At 54.2% G+C, this 16,834-nt stretch overlaps 2 protein-coding genes across 4 annotated transcripts in view; both read right to left on the minus strand.

The window, feature by feature from the left end:
* Nucleotides 1–731: 731 nt before the first annotated feature.
* Nucleotides 732–11,420, minus strand: MYOZ3 (myozenin 3). Of its 3 annotated transcripts, XM_054568171.1 has the most exons (6): nt 10,978–11,420; nt 9,340–9,401; nt 5,433–5,587; nt 4,238–4,373; nt 3,621–3,783; nt 734–1,330 (listed from the first exon to the last, which is right to left on the minus strand). In XM_054568171.1, the coding sequence occupies exons 2-6, from the start codon at nt 9,398–9,400 to the stop codon at nt 1,162–1,164; spliced, it is 684 nt and encodes a 227-aa protein (XP_054424146.1). In that variant the 5' UTR covers nt 9,401; nt 10,978–11,420; the 3' UTR covers nt 734–1,161. The 3 variants fall into 3 exon arrangements, with proteins under 3 accessions (XP_054424145.1, XP_054424146.1, XP_054424147.1); XM_054568170.1 differs by lacking the exon at nt 10,978–11,420 and having other exon boundaries at nt 732–1,330; nt 9,340–9,478; XM_054568172.1 differs by lacking the exons at nt 734–1,330; nt 10,978–11,420 and adding an exon at nt 1,470–1,642 and having other exon boundaries at nt 9,340–9,478.
* A 1,678-nt stretch (nt 11,421–13,098) lies between these two features.
* The window catches only part of SYNPO (synaptopodin), a 30,383-nt gene continuing 26,647 nt past the window's right edge, over nt 13,099–16,834 (minus strand). Inside the window, exon 3 of the mRNA XM_054568173.1 lies at nt 13,099–15,679. Coding sequence (XP_054424148.1) covers nt 14,996–15,679 — 684 coding nt within the window. The 3' untranslated portion in view covers nt 13,099–14,995. The remainder of the gene's footprint in view (nt 15,680–16,834) is intronic.

The raw sequence follows: 16,834 nt of genomic DNA on the forward strand, positions 1-16,834 counted from the left end.
GGCTTGGTCACCCTGTGCAGTGAAAAGAGACACCACTGGAATAGGACAGTTTCCATTTTGGCTCTGTCCCTGGACAAGCCCCTTTCCCCTTTTGAGCCTGGATATCCTCATCTGTAAAGTGGGACGATACTTTTCTTTTGGGTTGTACTGAGAATCAGAAATTGGATATGTAGAGACCCTACCACCAGCCCGAGCACTGAGACACCCAATAAAAAGTGGCCATCCTCATCATCCTCATCACCACCTGAACGAAGACATTCCTTTCTCGCCTCTTCTTAACGAGCCACTCCTAGTGGGAAGCAGGACAAGATCTGCCGGAGGAGGTGGGAAGAAGGGGTCTTTATAAGTGCCCCACTTTGCACCTGCCCTGCAAGGTGCCCAAGAAGGTGCCCCTTCTTTCCGTCTCTGTAGCTGCCACCTCCCTTGTCCAGCCTTGTTCCTGGAAGGCGTCCTGGTTTCCTGCCTTACGCCTCTGCAGCCTGTGCCTGCGCAGCAACCATCGAGGCCCCGCTCTCCCCAGCTCGGGAACCTCCCCCACTTTCAGAGTGCAGCCCGCCCCAACCTGGCCCCCAAGGAGTCACCGGCTCCTCTCAGAGCCCTCTCCCTTCTCCAGGACACCCTGCGCCTGTGACAAGTCTGCACCTCTCCAGCACACGCTGGTCCACTGGCCCGGAGTGCCCCCCCCATCACAACCCCTCCCCTCAATGGACTTACTCCCGCTCTGAGGCCCTGCTCACGTCCCTCCGGGATGGTCCCACCCAGGGTTAGAGACTCTTCTTCTGCCTCATGGCTCTGTTCCTCCGCAGGCTTAGGGAAAACTGAGTCATTTACCGCTGTTCAAATCTGTCTTCCCCACTATCCTTTCCTGCGCTAGGTCAGGGCCCGGCCCCTCTGCCTGCGGCTGTCACAGTGTCTAGCACACAGTAGGTACTCAGTAAATGTTTAGAACATGAATAGATAAAGACCAGCGGCATCTCAGGAAAAAGAAATACTTTCTAAACCCCGCATTTGGGGACTACTGCACTTCGTGACCTTTGAGGCCGTTTGCAATGGGTTTTGCGTGTGAAGGCCCTTCATAGACTGTTGAGGTGCTGCCCACAGATCTTGGCTCCTGGTGGTCTCCAAGCTCTGAGACCGGGGCGTTGGAGGTTCAGGCTGGGGCTACAGATCCTCAGACTCCGGGAGGGTGCGGACCCAGCCCTGGGCCACTCTGTTGAAGCTGGGTCTGAGGCGGAGGAGGTCCAAGCCACTGGTGAGCTCCGGGACGAAGGGGGTGCCTGCCCGGGACGTGGCCTCCCCCGCCAGGGGTCCTCCAAAGGGCATGGGGGTCCTGGGGGAAGAAGAGCAGCAGGAGAGGTGGGCTGGGACAGGACAGCGATGGCAGCGCGCTGACATGGGGGTAACAGGGTGGGGCCCCTCCCTGCCTCGCTCCAGGCCTGAACGGTATGAATGAATCAAAATTATACTAATTCTTTTTGTCAGATCAGCAAAAATATATATATTTTGGTGTGCCACAGAATTTTAGCAATTAGCTTATGCGTGCCATGAGATGGAAAAGGTCGAAAATCGCTGCCCTGGAGGTCTGAAGCTGCCCGTAGAACATGTTCTGGAGACCTACATGCCAACCTGGCAACAGTGTTACCTTTGAGAAGGAAACGGGGATTGAGGAGGGTGAACAAGGGAATCCCACCTTTATTTGAAGTTGCATAGGTTTTGTTTTGTTTTTCTAAGAGGATGTAAGTATGTGACTTTAAAACTATTTTTTAATGAAGAAAAATAAAAAGCATTGCTTGGGTGGTGTTTTCCCCACAGCCTGGGACCAACGGGAAGAGGAGAGTGCTTGCCCCTGAGGTAGAAAAGCGAACCTCAGGCCAGAACCCGGGAGTAGCCCGGACAGGGCTTCTGCGGGGACCACCCTAGCTGTGGTGGCAGCAGCCCAGCCCCGGGGGGGGGGACAGGCTGGGAAGTTTTGAAGTCTCCCAGTTGGGCCCTTGACTGGAAGCCCAGAACTCTGGCTCCTGAGCACAGCGTGGCCACCGACACTGCTGCTCCTCTTCACTCTGCCTCAGTTGGCCCTTCTGCCCCAGAACGATCTGGGCTCAGGGGTCCCCTAGGACCCGCCTTCTGCTGGTGAGAATGTGCCTCAGCCTGTCTCAGGAGGTGTCAGATGGATGGGGCTGCAACCTGAGCTGGCCAGCCCGGACGCTGGCTGTCAGGACTGAGTGTCCGCTGAGGGTTTTAAATAGCTGGGCGGGCAGCCCGTGCGGGCCCCAGGAGGTGAGGGAGCACAGTCCTGGCTGGCGGGAAACCCCAGAACATCTGCCAGGGGCTCGTGGCTCCCGCAGCGCCTGTTGGGGATAATTCTTTCCGCCAGGGCCCTTCTTGGCTTTGAAGGCAGTCACTCCCCGCCCGAGCGCTCTCTTCCCAAAGCCCATCACCCTCAGCGCCTCAGTCCTCCCTCAGAGGGCCCGGTCTCCAGGCCCGGCCAGGCCCTGGCACAGCCCATCAGTCTTTGTCAGACGGACACAGTCTGCACGCGAGGTCGGAGCAGGTGCGGGAGAGCTGGACTGCGGCCTCCTCTCCGCGGACCCTCCACTTTCACACTTACTGCAGTGAGGAGCATTTTCCAGAAATAGCATCAGACTGAGGAGGCCAATTGCAATTGAAATCCACCCCCTAGCCCAAGGCCTTCCTCCTGTGCCAAGTTCCTATCTTGACTCCTATGATTTGTTTTGGGGCTCTCAGGGCAGAATGTTAAATACGTCCCTTTGTACCCCACTAGCTTTTCCAACTATCATTTCAACCTGTAAATAATAATAATAATAATAGCAGCTATTATTTATTGAGAACCTATTACTTGCCAGAAACTTTGCCTATGGCTTCTCAGGCCATCCTCACAACAATCTTATGAAGTAGGTACTATTATAATCTCATTTTACAGATGGGAAAATGGAGGCTCAGAGAGGTTAAGCCAATTTCCCGAGGTCACACAGCCAAGTGAGGAGTCTGAATTTAAGCGCATGCCGAGGCCCCAGGCTCTAAACAGCACAAACCACTCCTCTGTGGCCCTCACTCCCCGCTTTGGTACAGCCTAAAGCCACTTTCCAGATCACTGACGACAATGAGGAGAAGGCTGGGCCATCTAGGCCTGGTGAGACTGGGGGCTCCCACTCAGGGAAGGATGCGCACCTCGACGTGCATCAAAGGACTGGCACACAGCAGTGACGGAGGACAAGAAACCAGCTCTGGAGTCAGGCAGTCCAGACCTGGGCCCAGCTCTGCCCTGCTCCTCGCTTTGGCACTTTGGGCAAGTTGCTGATATTCCTGAGCGGGTCTCTTCCCAGGCAGAATGGGAAAAACTGTAGCACCTGCCCACCCTGTTGGAGACAGGATCCAACGAGATGTGTGGCACATCCCCTGTACATTTACTGAGCGCCTTCCATGTGCTATGGGAAGAGTGCTATTAAGTTCCAGCAAGAGCTCAATAAATGAATGTTTACGATGCGTTCAGGCACAGCCTTGCTGGCAGCAAGCGCTCTGGAAACGCAGCTACCGCCGTGGTTGTGATTGGCACCTGCGCACCCTCCTGCGGGCTCTCCAAGCCGCCTGCCCCACCTTACTTGTTAAAATTGCGATACTCCGCAGGGCTGGGGATGTGACTTCGGCCGTGGCCCTGGTAGTCCCGGTAGCTGACAAACTCCTGCCACGGGCAGCGGTAGCCCTTAGGGATGACCGTGTGGTTGAACTTCTCTGGCGGGACGCTCTTCAGAGGCTCAGCATAGCCTGGAGGTGGAGCAGGGCGCGTGGCTGCCTTTGTGCGTCGGCCCTCACTCCCTCCGCCCACCCCCGGACGCGTCTAGGGGAGGGGAGACTGAAGGTGGGAAAGGCGAGTGGGGGGATGCGACGCCAAACGTTGATCCAGCAAAGGGCACTCTCTCCCATCCCTGAAAACAAGGAGGACTGGAGCAGAGGAATAGCGAGTTGGGGGCAGATTTTAGTTTTGAATGGGACGCGAGCTCGCTATGTGACCTGGGGCGCCTTGCGGCTCCTTTTTGGCCTTGAGTTAGGTCCGTGGGCCGATGTGTGTTTGGGAAGGGAAGCGGATGGACTAGCCGCTCTGTGGGCTCTCTTCTTGCCCTGCCGTGGAGCACGCCCACGTTCTGGTCCCCCTGCGCGCCCCGTCCCGCCGCCCCCTCTCCCGCCAAGCGCTGGTCCGGGACCCCTGGAAGCCACGCACCTGGTGCCAGGGCGCTGGGGCTGGGGGCGCGCTCGGCCCGGGAAGCTGCGGGATGCGCATCCTCCGAGTCCCCAGGTGAGGCTGGGAAAATGTGGAGCTCAGAGCGGTAGTTCTGCTCTTCCGGGCCATTGGCAACCTGGGCAGAGGGTGGGCACTCAGAGGCGGCGGTAAGCGACCTTGGAGTCGCCGGGCCCCATCCCCAGGTTCCCCTGCTGTGGGTCTCCCTCTACGCTCACCTACCCCTTGGCACTTCCAGCCACCATCTGTGTAGGGCGAGTAGCAAATAAACCGCAGGGAAGCTCAGCTCGGCAGGGGGCCAGGGATCACTCTCCACCGAAAAAAGAGGGGCACGTGATCCTAGCACCCACCTCCCGGGGGTTTCCGCGGGCGGGGGGCGGGGGGAAGGCGGTATTAATTAATAGTGCAGAGCCCTAAACCCAGTGCCTGGGACAGAGCAATGCCCTATATGTGTTAGTTGCTATTACAATATTAACCCTGGGCAGATGACCTCCCTGAACCTCAGTTTCCTTTTCCATAAAATGGAGATGATGATAATAATATCACTTTCTGAGCAGTAAAGGAGCTGGTAACATGTGAAGAGATTAGCTGGCAGTGTCTTAGGTACATAGCAAAGGTAAGTGTTTTGTCATCTTTACTTCTCTGCCTTATGACTCCTCAGCAGCTCCTGTCTCACCCAGAAATTGGGTGGAGTGGGGATGAGATGCCCTGTGCTCATCAGAAGTGCCCGAAACTGCCAGCTGCCCTTTGGAAGCCTGAGGATAAACCATCCTTGCCTCCTTTCTCTGGGACTGTTCCTTCTTCCAGCGGCATTCTGTGTTTTCCATCCTAGATCATGTCTGACTTAAGTCTCGCTTGCTGCAAATTCGGCCTAGAGCACATGACTATTCTTCAGCACTATTTGTAGGAGCCAGGGTCCCTGTCCCCTGCAGCTCCGCCTGCCCGTTCTACTTCATGGTTTGTATCTGAAGAGAGGTGCCTACAGAAGTAACGGCTTCCTGGGGTCACACAGGAAAAGGGGGATCTCAGTCTTGGTGGGAACATCACAGCCTTCCCTAGCTGGAGCTTGAGTGACTCCCCAGGGGCCAAAAGTCCTCACCTGGCTCACTGTTTGGGCTGAGGCCAACCACTGGCCTTCTCTGGGCCTCAGTTTCCCTGTGAGCACAATGGAACTTACCGGCTGCTGGCTGGCCGCAAACTCAAAGGTGAATTTCTGCACGCGCCGCTGCCTCTTCTGGAAGAGGAGGGATCCCCTGTTGTTGCGCAGCGAGAGCTCCTCCATCATCAAGTCCTGGGGCATGCTCAGCTTCTTGCCCAGGTCCAGCAAAGGGACTGTGGGGAGAGGCCAGAGGGAGCTCTTACAATGCCTAACTCTCGGGTCGCTGGAAGCCACCTCTGAGGGGATCTCCTCAGAGCAATGTCCCTTGCGAATGAGGACCCTTCTTCTCCCCACACTTGCCAACACTGAGTGTCATCATTCAGCGGACTCTGCCCACCTGGTGGGCAGAAATGACATCTCAGAGTTTAATTTGCCTGTGTTTGGCACTCAGTGAAATTGAGCACAGTTCCACATGTTCTTTATGCCATGGATTCCCTGGGCAGCTCTTTGCCCACGGTGGGGGAGGTAGTGCAAAATGGTCAGACTCTAGGTATCTTTTAAAGGGAAGCCAGGGGTGGGGGGTATGAGAGAGAGGGGGTTGGAGGACGCCAGCAGGCTCTCTGGCCTGAGCCGCTGGAAGGGCACTGCGGCCGCCCCTGAGGGGGGCGCGTCTGGAGGAGGAGGTGTGGGGACAGCCCGGGGTTCAGTCTTATACGTGTCTTTTAACTTTAAAACAGCCTTTTACGATTATAGAACATCATATATGTGTATTGACGAAAGTCAGAAAATACAGTTATAAGAGGAAGAAAAATTCCATTTTATGCCACTCAGACTGCCACTATTAACACCTTAGTATATGTCCTTTGATATCTTTTTCAATGACTTTATATTCATGGGTGAGTTTTTAACCAAGATGAAATCGTAGCCTACACGCTTTGTTGCTTCTTTAATCACTTAAAGGAGCTCCACCTTTCCAAGTGAACAGCTTTTTGTTTTCTGTAATGCTTACTCAGACGTAAAGCCCCCTCATTTTCTTCAAAGTTGGGCATCCAAGTGGAGAGTCTCGTGGCCGTGGAGAAGGCTGACCTGAGGCAAAGACTGGGGCATCAAGAGCTTATTCATGGTATGTGTTGTGCTGTTTTCAGTGAAGAGCGACACATTTACTTCTTTTCTTAATAGCCAGGGCTGTGGCCGGTCAGCATCCTGGGGCCTCCGGCGTTTAGACTGAGGACCTGAGAAACCAGACCTGGGGGTCGAGCAGGAGCACCCAGTGGGGCAGAAGGAAATCTGGGGTGTGGTGTCCTGGAAACCAAATGATGAAAGTGTTTCTGGGGAGAGGGGGTGACCCACGGAGCCACGTGCTGCTGGCGTGTCAAGCAAGATGAGGACTAAGTTGATCATGATCTTTACTAACGTGCGGTTACTATTGGTGATCTTCACAGAAGCAGTTGCTGGAGAGTATTTGGGTGTAAAAGGCCTATAGGAAAGAGTTCAAGAGAAAATGGGCAGAGGGACAGTTTGACCACAGCACGAGGAGGCAGTGAGCCAGGCCCGGGCCGCGGAACCTTCTGCAGGGCAACGGGCCTGGCTTCTTCAAAGGAGTGAATGGCATGGGAAAAATAAGTGAGGGCTGTTTTAGATTAAAGGAGAGTTAAGAGACATAGCAACCAAATAAAAACAGTGGCCCTTGTTTGGATCGTCATTATAACAAAGTAGAAAATTGGAGAAAGTTAACTATGGGACTGGTTATTAGATAGCACTTAATCAATATTGCTAATTGTGTTCCGTGTGCTAATATATTTGTGGCATGTAAGGGAATGTCCTTTTTATGATTTTGATGGATTTAGAAGTATTCGGAGCATGACATGACATGCAATCTTGGATTTGTTTGGATTTGCTTTGGATTCCGGGAATAAAAGAAGGGCCATGGGGATTCGCACTCTACTTTGCTGTGTGTTTGGAAGTTAGCTTGATAAGATATTAAAAAGAGAGAAAGAGAAGAGGGAAGGAAAGTAGAGACAACTGCTTTGAGGAGCTGTGATGTTAAGTGACCATGGCTGAAGGCAGGTGTGGAATCAAGTGGGTTATTTGTTTGTTTTTAAAGAGGGCGAAGTAACAGCATGTTTATTAGCTGACAGGAAAACCTGACAGTGTAATAAAGAGAGAGGAATCCTTGAGCTGGGGAAAGGGAGGGGAAGGGTGTCTGGTGCCCAACCAAAAGGGCTGGCTCCAGACAGGGGCAGGGAGAGTTCCTCTGCTACATCAGGAGGGAAAACGGAGAATGCGGGCACAGAGGCAGGTAAGTGGACAATTGTGGAGGATGCAGTTTGCAGATGTTCTCTTTTGGTGACTTGACTTTCCTCAGTGAAATAAGAAGGAAGGTCATTAGCTGAGAATGAAGATGGCGGAGGAGATACTGGAGGCGTGAGGAGAGAGGTTGCCAAAGTCGTCTGAGAGCCGTGGAGGTGGGGGGCGGGGGGGGGCCGGGTCAGAGAGATGGATGTGGCCGCCAGGCAGCCCTGAGGCCACTCAGGGGCTGTGACTCATTCCATTCAAGGCTGGACTCCTACACAGACTTTTTAAAAAGGAGGTTAAAGTTTTTTTTCATCCAGCAAAATTAGAGAGAGCACCTTCTACATGTTGAGGGCAGAAAGAAATCCACTGTAGGTTAAAGGGGGGAAAATAAGTTTCAGAATTTGTATTCTAAGGTCCTGCTCAATATTTTAAAAAATAAATATATGCTCATGCATGCATTGAAAAATCTGCAAAGACATGCACCTAATATTAGCAGTGAGGACTTATGGGACATAGGAAGGAAGAGGGCTGGAAATCGCACTTTTTTTTTTTTTTACAAGAAAATGTATCGCACATGTAAAAATATAAGAGACTATACATAAACACATAAAAAATGATGTTTTATTATTATTACTCTACAATGAGTGTCTTTTGGTAGCAAAACCATGAGATTTTGTTTCTCTTTCTACATTTCTTTAGTTTCAAAATGGTCTTTAATTATTACCCTAGCCATAGCCAACAGTTTATATATTCCCAGTCTGGCCTAAACGATGTGTGTCAATATTTGGGGGGCTAATTAATTACTTAGACCCCAGAAAGAGGGAGTGCATGGCCTGACTCCTTTAGTCAGAGCATCAACACTTTACAAAGTTTGTGTATTTCAGCACACGAAATCAAGGAATAAAAACAAAAAACAAAACTTGACTCCAACAAAAGGAGGCAAGAGCATACAAAAGAGCTTAAAAGGAGGATTCACATATAGATTCATTCAACAGGATTAAGTGCTTCTTAGGAGGCCAGAGCCAGCAGAGCTCGGTTCACTGTCCCCGTGCTTGTCTGGAAGGAGAATGCATGGCTCCCACGGAAGCAGGGTCCCTGGGGTGGAAGCTGGGAACCTGCTTTTTAACCGATGCCATGTCCCTATGATGCACATGGAAGTCTGAGAGGCCTGACTTAGCTGAATTTGTTTTTAAAATACTTGAAACGCTCTAAAAGAGGCCAAATAAACAAACTTTAAAATTAGGCAAAGAGCTCTGGAAGAGGTATTATAAAGTTGATAAGCATGTATTTTGGATTTATTCATTGGACGAGTCAGCTTTTAGATGAAATGGTCTGAGTTCAGTTGGGCGGCCTGCTCGGGCCGCCCCCCACCCCCACCCCCACCCCGTGTCTCCTCCTGAGACACACAGCGTCCATTCGCAAGGACAAGCTGTGGGGAGCGTGGGGCTGTTGTTAAGGTTGGATCTCGGATCAGAGCCTGCAGGACGCCATTTGGGGCTGAGATAAGGACTGCGCTGGGTCCAGGCCTGGTCTGGGGCCCAGGCGGCAGAGTTCCCAGACGCTCCCTTGGGGCTAACCTGGAACTCACACCTGTTTTCGTAGGCCTGGGGCCAGCAGGCCTGAGTGGCTGCAGTCTGGGACCAAGGAAGGATGGGGTCTGAGGCACGCAGGAGGGCTGGGTCCACCTTACCTGGTCCAGCTTGGTCGCCCATGGCAGCCATCCCTGGCTCCTTCTGCTCCTTGGGGATCATCCTGTAGACGAGACGATCCACAGATGGGCCAGGCCACCGCCATTGCCCTCCCAGGCCTCCTCCCAGTCCCCGGCCCATCCAACTCCAGCCCACCCCAAAAGCTCAGGCAAGGGCTGTCTGAGCTGGAAGGGTCTTTGGGGCCTCATTGTACGGAAGAGGAGGAGGCTGAGGTGGGAGGAGGGAGGGTGGGGAAGATGCTCGATCTTCCATGCACTAGAGAAGCACTCTCTCTCTTCAGGGGATAATAATCCAGGGACGCTAGGGGTGCGGAAGGTGGGGGTTTCTCCAACTGTTTTCTTCTGCTGACTCAGGTGAGCTCTGATCAGCGGCTGAAAGAGGTTGAAGGTTTACATCAGGGGGACATGGGGTCTGGGTGGGTAGGCTGGGGTGACACTGGGGTCTGCAAGCCTGGCCCTCCCCCGCTGTCCCCAGTACTCTGTCCTAAGGCTTGAGGGGACAGGCTGGTCCAAGGAAGCTGATAAAACCATCGCCTCCTTGCTTTACTCGGAGCTACCTTTCATGATGCTCTTTTATTTTAATAATATTTGTAAGTTATAGTTGACATATAATATTATAGCGTGATTAGACATCTATGTAACTTATGAAGTGATCACCCCAGTAAGTCTAGCACCCCGTGGTGCTCCCTTCTTTCCCACCCCCATCTTTCTCCTCTGCCTCCCTCCCCCCATTTGTATCTCATGGCACTTTCCAGGAAATGCACAAATAAGTTGAGGTCCAGAGTTCCCCCAAAGCCCTGCAGGTCCAAAGTCCAGACCCCCTAACTTGCTCCCAAAAGAGAAGGCAGAGCCCGTGAACCCCCTGACAGACTGCGGACCCCTGTGCCCCTCTGCTTTGCTTCCAGGATTTTTCCATAGTCCTTTCTTTAGAAAAACAATCTGCCTCCGTCTGTACCTCCCACCCCCACTCCCAGCCCAGGTCAGTGGGCACTGAACGGGGTGACCTGGCGTCTAATCGGTGAACCCGGCTCCCTCTGTAATCCTGTGCAAGTCACTTTCCTGCTCTGTGACTCAGTTCCCCTCTCTGTATCGCAGGGAGTTGGGCTAGATCACGGGGATCCATGGATGGGCTTCAAGAACATCCGCGAGCCCCCCTAAGACTGGATGCAAACATGCATGTGTTTGCATGAGTTTGGGTGAGGGTCATCAGGTGACGGAGAATGTCCACCTGTGGCCACCAAGGACTCTGCAGCCTGCAGATCTGTTTCTTGATAAACAGCCCCCACCCCCACAGAAAGTCACAGATGCTCGGAAGGGCCCCTCATTTTCCAGACTGGGACCCTGCTTCCCTCTACAACCCAAAGGCCTTGGAGTCCTGAGCAGAGCCATTACATAGTCCCACCTTGATTCCCAGCCACCCCTACCCCATTTAACTTAGAGGAACCCGGGGCGTAGATTCCCGCCCTCCCCAGCTCAGGACTCAGGATTCCACGAGGCTCCCTGCTCTCCGGACCCTCTGCACGGCCCTTCCTCTGCTTGGACAGAAAGGAGCTCTGAGAATTGGCTCATCTCCTCCGCCCACTCCCCACAACCCCTCAAGTTCCCCTAGGATCCTGGTACCTGAGAGATGAGACCACAGTGGGCAGAGAGGGTGTGAGACCCTCAAGATTAACACCTCTGTCGGGAAGTTGAAAGTCGAGGGTCGGCGTTCATACAGCGGCCAGGCGGTCAGCGAGCAGAGCGTGCCCGGCAGTGCGCTCTGGCCTCAGCTGACAAGAATCATCCCTGCCTTGTTGTGGCTCACAGCCTTATTTCGGGCTGCAACAGGATCCAGGGACAGATGCTAAAGGCACCAGGCCCCAGGGAAGACAGGTGTCCCAGCAGCAGGCCCTTGCCGACAGAAGGGTTTGTGTGCACAGGGACACACACACGTTCATAGGCACACACCAAAGTCACCTGGAAATGCTGAGCGTCTCCAGTCACTGGAGCTTGCTAATTATATCCTTAGTGCCTAGAAAGGGGCCTGAGAGGATCACCATAGATATTTGTTGGATGGACGAATGGATGGACGAAAGAATGGATGACAGAATGGATTGTCCTTCAATATCTTTGTTTCACTTACTTATTCTTTCTTTCCTGCCTTCACTTCTTCCTTCTTCTTTCCCTCCTTCCTTCTTCTCCCCCTTCCTCCACCTTCTCACATTCTGGGAACCTCTCTCTATGGACGGAAAATAAATAAGGCAGGACTCTGTGCTCAAGGAGCTCAGCCAGGCCCGAGCCAGGCCTGTAAATAAGCCTTTGAGATGCATGATGGGAAACGCTCAGGGAGTGTCCGGGGAGGGTGCCACCAGCTTGGCCTGGGGGTGGGGAAGACTTCCCAGAGGAGGAGACATTTGAGCTGGGCCTTGAAGGCTGAGTGGGAGTTCACTGGGCAGAGAGAGGGCACAGAAATTGCAGGCAGGGCCGAGTCACGTATGAGGATGGTAGGGGGTCAGCAAGTAGAGCCAGAAGGGGGAGTGGCGGGGGCAGTGCTGAGAGATGAGGCCAGGCAGGTGGGCCGGGCCGGATCATAGCCCTTTTCAAAAGGCACATGCACTTTCTAAAGAGCCACTGAAGAGTTTAAAGGGGTGAAATGGAGTGGTCAGACTGGCGTTTTCCCTAAGATGTCTCTGGTTGCCACAGGGAAAGTGGGGGGAGGGAGCCAGACTGGGGGTGGGCCTTCACTGTGGGCAGAGGACAGATGGGGGTGGCTGGCCGGGGCGGTGACAGAGGGCATCGGAGGGGGAGAGGGACTTGGGGGGGATTTGGGGATCCCCAGGTCCTAGTGAGAGACTGAATGCAGGAGGTGAGGAGAGGCCCATCCCGTGTCTGGCTTACATGACTAAGGAAGGCAAGGGGGGAGGAGCAGGTTAGGATCGGGGGTGGGGGCAGACACTGAATTCATGTGGGATGAACTTGGTCTGAGTTGTCTGGGGACTAAGATCATCAGGAGGCAGGGGGATACTGTGTTCAGCGGGGTGGGGGGAGATTCCAGCTGAAGAAAAGATTGAGGGGCGCACCAACCAGGCCCATGCAAAGCTGGGACCAGCAGGGATGCCCTGCGTCCAGGGCAGGGAGCATCTGTACCTGGGTGACAGGACGCCGTCCGTCCGAGGGCATATGTCTGACAATTCCTTAGGAAGAAGGCTGGACTCTGCTGCGACCGCCGGCCCCTCAGGTTCCTCTGCCCAGCCTCTGCGGGGCCCGCGCTTCTAGACGGGAAGGCGAGGAATGTTCCCAGGGGAGGCTTGGCCTAACCTAGGAGTGCGGTCACACCCCCTTCTCCGGGCAGAGGATGCCCCCGTCAGGAGAGGAATGCTGCAAAGGTCTGAGTCCTGAGCCCGCCAGGACTGTCTGGACTTGGGCATGATCTCCTCTTCCTGTGCGGAGCCCTGACCCGCCATGAGGAAGCAGCCCCAGAGCACCGGGCCCTGGCCGGCGTGGCCCTGCGCGCTCCAGTGGCAGGGCCTTTGGTCAGGCCCGGGCGATACCACCCTGATACATCACCTAGCCCAGCTCACTCACTATGCAGGTAGGGAAGCTGAGGCCTAGAGAAGGAGTGGGCTTACCCAGGGGCACCCGGCTGGCTAGTGGACAACAGGACCAGGACTTGAACTCAGTGACTTCTGTGGCTTGGAGTTTTTCCGTTGTTCCCTTTCTCTCCTCATGGCTGCTACTTCCCAAGCTCCCTCCCCATGTGTGTTAAACATTCTCATCCATCCAGAGTCCCATGGACTGTCCTACGGTTGGGGAGGAGGGAAGGGCTTTAGACACAGCTGAATTGACCCGGGAGGCAGAAGGTTGCAGGAAGCATTTATTTAGGGCCAGAGCTGAATTCCATAGGAGGCAAGAGACAGGACACAGGCACTCTCTAGTGGGTTAGAGGAGAGGACTGGGGAGAGGGCAGTGAGAGGAGGGAACAGCCAGACAGAACTGCCGCTTTCCAGGGCTGCCTCCTGCTGGCTCTTTGTGGATATGCAGGTAGAAGTAGATATTCTATGCCACTTCATCAGCCAGTGACCTAACAGTGTCTGCTTCTCTGAAACAGTGTCTCTTCTCTGAAACGTAGTCTGTCTTCCATGCAACAACGGGCCCTGAAGCATGTGAGGACTTTGGTAAATGTGGCCACTCATCACTGATGAAGCTGGAGCACCTGCTCATCTTCCCACCAATAGGGCCTTTGTTCCCAGTCCTTAGGCCATCGGTACCCTCTGGGGTCCCTTCTTTATACCAAATCTTTATACCTCATCTTGACCCCCAGCTCCTCCTAGCCTCATTTAAGGGTTCCAGGTCTAACAAGTAATGCTGGGTTAAGGTAAGTCTACCCATAACCCCACATCACACTCTGTCCTTCATCTTTAGCAACATCCTGGTATCCTTTCACCTACACATCTTTGCTCCTCAGCCCGTTCCAATAACCCTCCCCTCCCCGCAACCCTGCCTTTAATATCCTCAGGCAGATATTCTGAGCCTCTAGAGGGCACCACCAGCCAACTCTGGAAGCTGTTGAACCACTACTTCCCTCCCTTCCTAATACCGTGGAATGCATTTCAGGACTGGAAGAACCCTCATAGGTCATCTGAGCCAAACCATTTTCTACTAGAATCTCCTCTATGCACCCTGGCCACTGCTTGCATACCTCCTGTGACAAGGAACTCTTTGCCGCCCTCTTTCCACACAGGCAACCTCAAACCCAGGGTCATCAGGTAAAGCCGCAGGCTAGCGCAAAGCTCCACGTCACTCTGAAAGGGCTACCACGAAAGGGCCCAGAAGGGATAGATGAGTTGGAGGCACCTGAAGCATCCCTGGAGGTCCAAGTCCTGGGCTTGGGGGAAATCATTGCCTTACAGCGCTCTTCTCTGGCTGCAGATAAGATGCCCTGGGCAGTCTGAGCTGGGGAGGGGAAATGTATGAGAGGGGCCTGGGAGGAGGAATCTTCCTGCCTCTTCTCTCCAGAGGAGCCGGGCACCTTGAGCTGGCCTGGGAGACCTCTCTAAAGGTCACCGTGGTAAAAATAGAGCTTGTCTGAGCAGGGATGGAAAACAGCTGCTACTGCCTGGGACTTGGAGCCAGGAAGGCGAATGGTCAAGCCAGGACCTGGACAGGGAACGTGGGCCTAGGATCTTTTGAACACACCCCTCATTTGCCAGACTCCGGAGAGCAGAGCCAGGAAGGCAGGGAGGAGTATGGAACATTGGGATGCAGCAAGTGCAGGGGTTCATGTACACAACACCCTGCCTTTTCCAAAGTGCACGCGCGCGGGCGCGCGCCTGTGTGTGTGTGTGTGTGTGTGTATTGATGGGAGGGAGCATTTAGAGGTTCGGAGATTGCTTTGGCCAAACACCCATTAAAAAGATGGGAAAGCTGAGGGTCAGATAGAGGAAGGGTCTTGTCCAGGTTCACACAATGGCTGAATGATAGAGTTCGGGCTCTATCTGTACCCAACCCTCCAGCCCAGAGCTCTCCTCCCTAACTCCTTATTGCTAGGGCTGTCCAAACAGGCCTTGGGGACATGGTGCTGAAGTATCCCAAGCCTGACGACTCTTCTTTCAAGCTCAGCCCTCCCGGGGTGGGGGATGGGTTGGGGGCAGGGGAAGCTTTAGGTGGTGCAGGAGGCCTCGGCGGGGAGGCTGCCACGCTTGAGCCTCAGGCTCCCGTTCCACCCGCGGGGACAGATGTTGTAGCCGAGGATGCCGGGCGACTTCGCCCCGGAGTCCTCAGAGTCGAGGGACACGTCGGAGTCCGTGGGCGACCGGCGATAGGGGAAGGGCCTGGAGGGTGCGGGCAGCGGGCTGCGGGGGCTGGCGCAGGGCGAGGGCCCCGCCAGCAGCGGGCTCCGTGGGATCGGGGCGAACGTGGCCCCGGGGGTGGCTGCCGGGCCGGGGCGAGCAGGTTGCGGCGAGCGCATGCGTGGCGGCGGGGGCGGGGGCGGCGGCGGCGGAGGGGGTGCCTTAGGCGGGGAGAAGGGCCGCAGGCTCTCGGCGCCCGGCGGCCGCGGGGAGGCGCTCTTGCGCCGGGCCGCGTTGATTATATTTCGCGCCAGGAGAGCCTGCAGCTGGCGGCTGGGGGGCCGCACCTCGGTCTCAGGTCGTTGCGGGGATACCGAGCGCTCGCTCCACGAAGGGGACATGGGAGGCGGCGGCGGCAGCGGCGGGGGGCTGCTCATGCTGCTCCCGCGGCCGGGTTCCCACGGCCGCGGGCTCACCCAGCCGTCCAGGCTGCTGGGGGGCCGGGACGTGCCCGGCGTCCAAGGCGGGGAGGTGGGCAGGCTCTCACGGCGGTCCTGTGGAGAGAGCAGAGACGGTGGGGGCAAGCATTAGTGTTGGGGTCCTCCATACCGGGATTTCGGAAGGATCGAGTTTGATTTGTCCATTGTACAGTCAGGGAAGCCAGCGACCAAAAGTCGGATAGTGCCTGCAATAAAACGTGTCCCCACTCTCGGCTCAGATGCTTGAAAAAGCCCATGCTGCCTGCTCCTGTGCTTAACAGGGAGGCAGATGATTGGTGGTTAAGAACTCACGCTTTGGAGACAGACCCCTTTGCTTTCTGAATGAACCTGGGCAGGCTGCTTCAACAGCAGAAGCAAATGGAAACCTCTGGACTTCATTTTCCTCTTCTGTAAAATGGGGTTTAATACCAGCACGTAACACATAGGGTTGTTATGGGAATGAAATGAGGTAACTAATGTAAAAGACTATTCCGTGTATTAGAAGATTCCCTGGAAGGAAGAAAGTGCTCACTAGATGTCAGTTATCACAAAGAAATACTGGAAAGAGTCACAAGAAACTAACCAAAGTGGTCCCTTAGGAAATGGAGTGAACCAGGCAAAGTATACAGTCACAGGGTGGGAATAAGGCTCTTAATGTATTACTTTTTATGTAAGTTTAGGTTTTGAACCACATGGATGTGTTATCTTTTCAAAAGTTTTAAACAAAAATATTGATCATTATTCTTAAGGTTGGGCTTAGACAAAGGCACTTGCAGCCCCAACCACATTGCCATGTTGCCATGGTCGCCTTCTCATTTTTCCTTGGATGCCTTGACCCGGGAGGAAGTTCTCACAGGTGGAAACACAAAGGAAAGTTGGGTCATCCCTCCCTGGGCAGCACATTGCCCTCCCCAGACTTCTTGGCAGCCCTGGGTGGGGAGTGTGGACGTCTTTGAGGTTATAAAGCACTGCTCTGTGATACACTATCACATTTGTTTCTTATCTGCTAAGAGACTTGCCAGCCTACAAGGTTCAGTCTCATACTTTGTCTCTCATCAGATTCTCACAATAGACTGGTGAGGTAGCTGGCATTATAGCGCCCACTTTACAATGATGAAGATGATGTTCAGAGGTGTAAATAACTATCTCGCATGTTCTCCCTACCAGAAAATATGTGTGTGTGTGTGTGTGTGTGTGTGTGTGTGTGTGTGAGAGAGAGAGAGAGACTAT

This window comes from Pteronotus mesoamericanus, unplaced genomic scaffold, assembly GCF_021234165.1.
Source record: "Pteronotus mesoamericanus isolate MK-2021 breed Mesoamerican mustached bat unplaced genomic scaffold, CSHL_Meso_final contig_2, whole genome shotgun sequence".
NCBI lineage: Eukaryota > Metazoa > Chordata > Mammalia > Chiroptera > Mormoopidae > Pteronotus > Pteronotus mesoamericanus.

Coding starts and splice junctions, on each gene's coding strand:
- MYOZ3 (XM_054568170.1), bottom strand. CDS start 9,478: ATGGGCCGGGGACTGGGAGGAGGCCTGGGAGGGCAATGGCGGTGGCCT. Junction 3,784..4,237: donor CCCCAGCGCCCTGGCACCAG/GTGCGTGGCTTC, acceptor CTCCACCTCCAG/GCTATGCTGAGCCTCTGAAG. Junction 1,331..3,620: donor GAGTATCGCAATTTTAACAA/GTAAGGTGGGGC, acceptor TTCTTCCCCCAG/GACCCCCATGCCCTTTGGAG.